The sequence below is a fragment of the Salvelinus namaycush genome, chromosome 39, assembly GCF_016432855.1.
Source record: "Salvelinus namaycush isolate Seneca chromosome 39, SaNama_1.0, whole genome shotgun sequence".
NCBI classification, from domain to species: Eukaryota; Metazoa; Chordata; class Actinopteri; order Salmoniformes; family Salmonidae; genus Salvelinus; species Salvelinus namaycush.
Window position 1 is genome coordinate 14,384,470 of NC_052345.1, and position 9,080 is coordinate 14,393,549.

General features: G+C 44.5%; 2 protein-coding genes across 6 annotated transcripts in view; one reads left to right on the top strand and one right to left on the bottom strand.

Moving 5' to 3' along the window:
* The window catches only part of LOC120032514 (trafficking kinesin-binding protein 1-like), a 40,266-nt gene extending 34,496 nt beyond the window's left edge, over positions 1-5,770 (top strand). For 2 of the 5 annotated variants that reach the window (XM_038978640.1, XM_038978641.1), the window contains 4 exons: positions 896-1,260; positions 1,551-1,757; positions 2,221-2,329; positions 3,886-5,770. In XM_038978640.1, coding sequence (XP_038834568.1) covers positions 896-1,260; positions 1,551-1,757; positions 2,221-2,329; positions 3,886-4,279 — 1,075 coding nt within the window. In that variant the 3' untranslated portion in view covers positions 4,280-5,770. Of the gene's footprint in view, positions 1-895; positions 1,261-1,550; positions 1,758-2,192; positions 2,330-3,474; positions 3,643-3,885 lie in introns of those variants that run through there. The other 3 variants (XM_038978642.1, XM_038978643.1, XM_038978644.1) reach the window with 3 other exon arrangements.
* A 283-nt stretch (positions 5,771-6,053) lies between these two features.
* Positions 6,054-6,546, bottom strand: LOC120032607 (cholecystokinin-like). The gene is made up of 2 exons (XM_038978770.1): positions 6,279-6,546; positions 6,054-6,124 (listed from the first exon to the last, which is right to left on the bottom strand). Exons 1-2 carry the CDS (start codon positions 6,544-6,546, stop codon positions 6,054-6,056), a joined length of 339 nt encoding a protein of 112 aa, XP_038834698.1.
* Positions 6,547-9,080: the final 2,534 nt, after the last annotated feature.

A 9,080-nucleotide genomic window follows, 5' to 3' on the forward strand; every position in this document is an offset into this window, starting at 1 on the left:
GTGTGATAACCACAGCATTCTGCAGCGATACGCCATCCCATCTGGTTTGGGCTTAGTGGGACTATCATTTGTTTTTCAACAGGACAATGACCCAACACACTTCCAGGCTATTTAAGGGCAATTTTACCAAGAAGGAGAGTGATGGAGTGCTGCATCAGATGACCTGGCCTCCACAATCCCCCCGACCTCAACCAAATTGAGATGGTTTGGGATGAGTCAGACCGCAGAGTGAAGGAAAAGCAGTCAACATGTGCTCAGCATATGTGGAAACTCCTTCAAGACTGTTGGAAAGCATTCCAGGTGAAGCTGGTTGAGAGAATGCCAAGAGTGTGCAAAGCTGTCATCAAGGCAAAGGGTGGCTACTTTGAAGAATCTCAAATATAAAATATATTTTGATTTGTTTAACACTTTTTTGTTAACTACATCATTCCATGTGTGTTATTTTATAGTTTTGATGTCTTCACTATTATTCTACAATGCAGAAAGTAGTAAAAATAAGTTTATAAAACCTTGAATGAGTAGGTGTTCTAAAACTTGACCGGTAGTGTACATGGGTATTTATGGGTATATGTGTGAATTACATTAACTCTCATACAGAGTCTACAGACATCAGACACAGAGTATTTACTTTTCAAATCAGATTCATTTGTATTTGTCACATGCTTTGCAGACAACAGGCGTAGACTAACAGTGAAATGCTTTTCCATAGTATATTAATGGACTTCTGTCCTTCATACATGTTCAAACATACAGCTTCCATTTCTCTGGTCTATGTGTACTAATAACAGCAGTGCATTTGTATCCAAAACCTATTCTACCTCCTCTACTCTGAGTGTTAGTGCATCAACAGTGTACAGTATATCATTAACCTGCCTTTATTTCTCTCTGATCTCAGTGTGAGTGGCCCTAAGCGTCTGGGTATGCCGGGCATGCCTGGAGGCCAGGACCTTGAGGCCGCCCTCCGCTGTTTATCTGACCGCCAACAGAGCCATGCCTCAGAGCGCCCCTTCTTTGAGGTGGAGCGTGAACGCAAACTCCGCGCCCTGGCCGCCGCCTGCCAGGGGTGCAGTGAGGAGGGCGAGGAGGTGGGCGAGCTGGGCTCCAGCGGGTTCCTTACACCCAACGACAGCCTGGTGTCCAGCTCGGTGGCGTCGACAAGCACCAACTACTCCAATGGCAGCTCGCTGCACTCCTCGGCCGGATCGGGGGGCTCGCGTTCCTACCTACCCGATCGCCTGCAGATTGTCAAGCCCCTGGAAGGTGAGGAGGGACGGGGAGACCCTGTGTGTGTTCTTAGCTGAGATGTTAGGTGTGCGGTAACTCAACTGTTAGTTTTACGGTAACTTGCCTAAGGTTGCTAGACTCAATTACAAGTGAAACTATGAATGTAGACTCTAGAGCTGAAAATAGACACTCTTTACAATTGTTTCCTTCTTTCAATATGAAAAATATGCATGATTAGAGAAATACAGGTTATTACATAAATAAATAAATGTGTTATTCCCAACATACAACAATGTTAACTATATCGCCCTTCCTCTCCACCCCAGGCTCAGTGACCCTGCACCACTGGCAGCAGCTGGCCAAGCCCAACCTGGGAGGTATCTTGCACCCTCGCCCGGGGGTCCTCACCAAAGACTTCCAGGAGCTGGAGATCGACCTCCAACACGTCTACAGCCTCAATGACCTGGAGGAGGACGACCCTGACCTATCACAGCTCTCCCACAGCCTGGCTGCCGGAGCCCACGGCACCATGGGTAAGAAAAGAGGCCACAGGGTAGTGTTTAGTTGAGTTCAGTAGATACGGTTGAAAGGGTCTCAATTGTGAGTGAAAACATTCACACACAGTACACACTCATTCCTCTGGTCCCTCTAGTCTGGTGTGAAAATCTGATCGTTTTCCCTTCTCCCTCCGACGGAACTCTTTAGGTCCGTCAGATTGGGTAAGGGAGAACGATCAGGCATTGACACTGGAACCTTCTATTTGGATAACATGTCTACTGTGGTCCTTTTCCCCCTAAGTTCACCTGTGTGGTAGGTGTGATGTTACTAAACAGTTTGTGTCATTCCAACTCATACTGTCGTTGTGTATCGTACATTCTCCCATCTGTGTCATGTGGTGGGTGGCTCTGGGATTTTCCTCATCCATTGTGAGTAGCTGTATTTGTTGTTGTGTGTGTGTTTTTGTGTAGTTGTGTAAAGTGTGTCCATCACCCACAGTCACTCCTCCATCCTCCGGCCCCAACCTCCCCCAGACCCTTCCCACCCACACCGTCACCACCTGTCGGCGCCACCACCCCTTCCTCCTGCTCCCCTCCTTCTCCACCAGGTAAGATCTGCGAGTCCCTCACACACACCACTTTATTTTACAGTCCGGTTTCACATTTTATTTTATGCATGATTTATTTAACCAAAAAGCAGCGTACAGTCAAGTGCAGAAAGTTACATGTTTTTTGTCTGGTATTTACTAAGAGTGTATTTATGGTGACAATGAATTCTTCCTGGAAGGTTCGTCAAAGACGTCGAAATAATAGGACACCTGGTACTAAATGGTGTTTGAAATGAATCCAAAGAAACATAAGTAATTACCAGGTAGTGGACTGTTGAAGGTCGACTGAACTAAATCTACTATTAAAATAAATATGCATCTGAATGGAAGTGTGAAGAGACTTTTCCCTGTTTTTCCAGTTTTCGATTTTGCTTCCAGCACCATCACTAATCGGTTTTGTGTGTGCGATAGATTCTGCCTATTATCCCCAGGTAGTGGACTGTAAAATAAAGTGAAATCCATTTATTTTTCATTAATTTGCCTTTTGGCATTCATTCATTCATTCAATCATTAATTCATTCATTCATTCAACCAAAGCCCAATATTAGTAATGACGTGAAAAGGTATTTACGATAGGACTACAAAAGACTACACCACTCTCAAAACAACAGCAGCTTTGCTGTGCTGCCCCATTTCTCTCCTCAAAAGTACCTTGCTACTTTGTGTGTGTGTATAGCAGTCCTTCTCTCCTCCCTTACTCAATCCGTCTCCCCTCACCCCATGTCTCTCCCCTCAGTGGTAGGAAACGCTGGTCCAAGCACTTTCTCCAGCTCTAAAGGGGGCTTCCTAGGCAAAGTAAGAGCCAACAGGCATGGACAGAGTGGGAATGATGCCGGAAAATCCCATATTTATCCCCTAACTTTTCTAAACCATGCCCCTTCTAACTCTGACCCCACCCAACCCGGAAGTACAACTATTGATCGTACCCCACGCTAGAGCCTTAAACACCCCTACAAAGTCACGTGAATGAATGCACTCGCAGCTACGACAATGCTTCAACTTTCCATGCATAAAAACAAATGGATGTTCTTTTGTCTATTTAAATGACTTTGAGGTTTAGTATTAGTTTATTGGGGCGAAATCCTAATTTAAGATAACACACATAAGATAACACACACACATAACTCAAACGTTAATACACTCAGGTCTCCCATTCCAACATCTTAATGCCTGCTTCTCTATTAAGGATTTGGTCCATTATCTTGAATCTACTTCGTAAACAACATGTCACACACTTGCTTGGCTTGCTAACGTGGACACCATGGCCCCTGTGCTCATCTTAACAGTTCCTGATCCCTTCCAGATTCTTCCAGGTAAACTGTATGAACCAACAGAAATCCTCTTTTCAGTTCTCAGGCTGACTAACTAACTGACTAACACAACCTCTAACCCACCCTTACAGGCGTAATCCATCACTGGGAGCAACTAAACTAACTAACCACTCTTAACTAATGCTGCACTGTTACTAATGCTCCTAAGCTTCTAGCTATGTATTTATTACATATAACAGAACTCCTGTGTCTGATTGGTATTTTTCTCTTTTGCTGTGTTTCCAGCCTTTGCTCTCGCAGCCTGTCCGCTTGTGGGAGCTGTGAGCATCTGAGTACCACATCACCCTCCTCCTCCAATCAGCAGCACTGTGTGCTGACCTTTGACCCTAGCCAGGGCGGTGGCCACCACTCCACCTCCACCCCAGCACCTCCTCTATCACTGGGACTCCTGAGGCTGCTGGAGGAGCAGGGCATTTCCGCCTCCACCCTCCCCTACCCTTACCACCAACTGACCCCACACACTGCCCACACACGCCCCACAACGGTAGAGGAAGAGCGGGGTGGAGGAACATGCACTATGGAGGAAGAAGGGAGAAGGAACATTTTCAGCTTCAACCTGGTAGAGAAGCTGAGGAGTCTGGGACTTCACAAGGTGGCAGACCGAGGCGTGGTGGACTGAATGGAGAAGAGAGAGAAGCAATCAGGCAATACAGACATCCACCTAGAGTCTGATAAAGACTGGGAAAACTTCTTCTCCCCTTCCTCCTTAATGGTCATTGACTTCAATCCATATACTGACTATGCACTGTACCGCCATTTTGTGTTTGGGGCCCACAGTAATACATCGTAAAATGGAACCTCAGGAGAACCATAGAGCCATACGTTGAGTTTCTGTTACGTGTATAGTCACTCTTCTGTTTGTAATGGACTCATGTATTGTAGATACCAGTTCTCCACGACAATGTGTGACATCATGATCATTCTCAGGAGAGTCACCTGATCACCGGTACGGCTGGCTTGAACACGCGCAAGTTTTTTTTTTTTTTTTTTAAATATAATTTAAAGATGAGGAACATCACAAAGAAAAACATGCGTTTCTTTTTTATACCTGTGTTTCGTGGGTGTCGGATGGTTTTACACGGTATGAAAGACAGGGAAGGCTTCTCGTGGTGTTTATTATTATAGAATTTTTTTTGAAAGACCCCCACTGCTATGCTTTTTTAATATATATTTTTTTACCCTCAAATACAATCACATGACCTTTTCATTACTTTGGGAAAGATTCAAGGTATCGTTATTTAAGAACCACCAAACTGACCACAGTTTGTCACACTTAAAAAACCCAAGATGCACTGGAATTCAGTATGACCTTCTGCATATTATCTGCTATTAGAAAATAAAGCATTTGTGGGTATTAACCACATTCACTTTACTGTAGTAAAACCACACTTCAATCACTCCCCGTTACAGAATGGTAGAGAGATTGATACACTGACTGAACTTCCTGAACGTTTGGGACATTATTGACATTCACTGAGGTATACTAATCTGCTCTTTACCCAAAAGCCCTCATTTAGCACTCGTGGTACTGTGCGTTTGCATGGCATCACACATCACCTGCTGCAAGTCACTGTAAAATGCTTTACTTCGAAATGCTGTCAATTATGTCAGTCATTGTAAACTTGTGCATTTAGTCGGATCTCACCAAAACCATTCAGGTAGTCTACCATGCTGTATGAAAGACAACAGAAAGTGACTGTAAAAGGTCTCGTCACTAGTCTATTGTGCTGGATCTGTGTTAACAGACCTTAAACTAAAGTGTTGTTGGTACAAATGTAATTCATGTCATCAGGAATAATGAAAGTGAGCTGTATGAATTTTTTTTTTAATCAATTGATCATGGACTGCATGCTTTTTTGGATGCTCCTTCGGGTGTCTGGACAATCAATTGTAGATAAAAGGCGTAGGATACTGCAGATCAAAAGGGAAAATTATAGCAATTATGACCATTTGAATACAGAAGAAAATGAACCAAACAGCACTACATATATTTCAGATGTTGAAATTGACTACTCTTTGCTGAATTTTATGTTATGATCACTGAGATGCATGTCTGTATAAATTCTACCACATGTACATTAAAAAGTACATTGTATTTCCATCAGCCACACATGCATGTGTGTTCTTTTTCTACTCAAAGGGACGGTTTCCCCGGACACATTAAGCCATTAAGAACACTTAATGTAGATTCTACAACCGGCCCATGTCCTAAATGAAGTCAAGAAATGTCCGTAGACATAGATACTGCAAACATGTTTATTTTGACACTTGGATAAAAATCAAAACTCATGATATAAGCCAATGAAAATATATACAATCTATTTCAAATAGGGATGTATTCCTGAGTAACGCCAGTGCAGGCAGACGTTCCTCAGTTGGCCTTTGGTACGTCTCTACTCTGCACCCCGCCGTCCAAAGTCGACCCATCCTTGGTAGTCCCGGCCCGGACACTGGTTCATCATCTCTGCGGACAATACAAACCTACATGAACCAAACAGAAAAGTTCAATGGGCATTTAAAGCAAACGACGATACATTTCACATTTGTCACGGTAGATGTTAGCATCTCTCTCTCTCTCTCGCACACACACAAGCACTTGACTCGACACCACCACGTACCTGAGATGGCCTGCATGATTTGCTTGGACATGGACTCGCGCTGGTCCTCCGACAGGTGCGCCATCCTCTCCATCCGTGCCATGCTCGTTTGAGTGTCTTGCTCCCGCTTAGCGACGTTCTCCGCAGCATTCCACACTGCCTCCCTCCTGGCCAGTAGCTGTGGCAGTATCCCACCCTGTTTGGTGTTGCCATCCGACTTGGATACGGGTGATGTCAAACCAACCCCCACTAGCGCTGCCATGAGGACGCACACCAACAATCCACTCATTGCCATGCCTGGACACAGAAGAAGAGTTTTCTTACAATATAGCTTCAGATTATTAAAAGTAGGGAATACAAAAACATTTTTTTTGCATGGAAGTGACAGTGGCAATTACCTTAAAAGAGAGGTGACAGTCCATACAAAACGAAGTCAGCAAGTGCGAATGATATTGCCAGTTGTCTGTGTCAGGTCTTTTATACACAAAGGTCTATCTAACCAATATGGTCAAAGAGCAATATCTGATAACAATGTCCAAGATAGATCCCTTGATTGATTAAAAAAGACGATGGAAACGCCATGCGTAATGGATACCTGCGTCCCATTCTGCACCATCAATATTCTAATCGTTCACCTGGAAATGTGAGACAATAAAGTATAACTCAGACGTTCAATAGTGGTTGTTGTTACAGAAGTCTACAACCCTGTCATAACACCTGTATCCAAGGCCCAGGTCCACCAACTCTAACTTCCACTTGCATTGACATGAATCGATCATTAAATATGCCATGGGAAAAAATGGCAAGTTAGATACACATTTGAAACACAAAGGCACCATATCATTACTGATGTTCTTAATATAGACCTAGTTGTAAAAGGATTATGACAGCGATATCGTTATGGCGTAACCTAAACAACGGATGAAGAAGGGTTTGAAGTGGACAGTGTTTGATGACGTACATCCTCCACTCTTATCTGGACTAAAGAGAGCCTCATTGACTGGAACCAACATTAGAGTTGTTAACCTATAGATTTTCTAAATAGTTAAGGAAGTAACTTCTGTGTATAATATAGTCTTTAAAAGCAGGAAAACATTTTAATTCAATTCATACAGATATGATATCCATTTAGAATGTTGTCAACGAAGCTTGTCAATATATATATATTTTTTTTTTTAAATGCTGGAATTGTTGTCAGGATACCACAGCCAAAGTGACATGCTGTTATGGAAATAGGAAACAAGAGATAATGGTTTAACATGGACCTGATGTCTCTTTTCATTGTGCACTTCACAGTAATGTAAAATATCAACTCATTTATATAGAACAACTGTAAGCCAGTCTGTCAGTTTCAAGCACTCCAAGGATGATGAGAATGCATAGGTGGCTCTTTCCTAGGAAGACTGGAGGTGTGTGTGTGGTAACTGGAGTATTTGGGGTATGTTTGAGATGTTGTTCATTCAATTTTGAGATGTGGGTGTGGAAGAGAGTGTATTGTAGAAACTGTTTATTAATTAAAGGGAAATGAAAAGTACACTGCTCAAAAAAATAAAGGGAACACTTAAACAACACAATGTAACTCCAAGTCAATCACACTTCTGTGAAATCAAACTGTCCACTTAGGAAGCAACACTGATTGACAATACATTTCACATGCTGTTGTGCAAATGGAATAGACAAAAGGTGTAAATTATAGGCAATTAGCAAGACACCCCCAATAAAGGAGTGATTCTGCAGGTGGTGACCACAGACCACTTCTCAGTTCCTATGCTTCCTGGCTGATGTTTTGGTCACTTTTGAATGTTGGCGGTGCTCTCACTCTAGTGGTAACATGAGACGGAGTCTACAACCCACACAAGTGGCTCAGGTAGTGCAGCTCATCCAGGATGGCACATCAATGCGAGCTGTGGCAAGAAGGTTTGCTGTGTCTGTCAGCGTAGTGTCCAGAGCATGGAGGCGCTACCAGGAGACAGGCCAGTACATCAGGAGACGTGGAGGAGGCCGTAGGAGGGCAACAACCCAGCAGCAGGACCGCTACCTCCGCCTTTGTGCAAGGAGGAGCACTGCCAGAGCCCTGCAAAATGACCTCCAGCAGGCCACAAATGTGCATGTGTCTGCTCAAACGGTCAGAAACAGACTCCATGAGGGTGGTATGAGGGCCCGACGTCCACAGGTGGGGGTTGTGCTTACAGCCCAACACCGTGCAGGACGTTTGGCATTTGCCAGAGAACACCAGGATTGGCAAATTCGCCACTGGCGCCCTGTGCTCTTCACAGATGAAAGCAGGTTCACACTGAGCACATGAGCACATGTGACAGACGTGACAGAGTCTGGAGACGCCGTGGAGAACGTTCTGCTGCCTGCAACATCCTCCAGCATGACCGGTTTGGCGGTGGGTCAGTCATGGTGTGGGGTGGCATTTCTTTGTGGGGCCGCACAGCCCTCCATGTGCTCGCCAGAGGTAATCTGACTACCATTAGGTACCGAGATGAGATCCTCAGAGCCCTTGTGAGACCATATGCTGACACATGCACATTTGTGGCCTGCTGGAGGTCATTTTGCAGGGCTCTGGCAGTGCTACTCCTTGCACGAAGGCGGAGGTAGCGGTCCTGCTGCTGGGTTGTTGCCCTCCTACGGCCTCCTCCACGTCTCCTGATGTACTGGCCTGTCTCCTGGTAGCGCCTCCATGCTCTGGACACTACGCTGACAGACACAGCAAACCTTCTTGCCACAGCTCGCATTGATGTGCCATCCTGGATGAGCTGCACTACCTGAGCCACTTGTGTGGGTTGTAGACTCCGTCTCATGTTACCACTAGAGTGA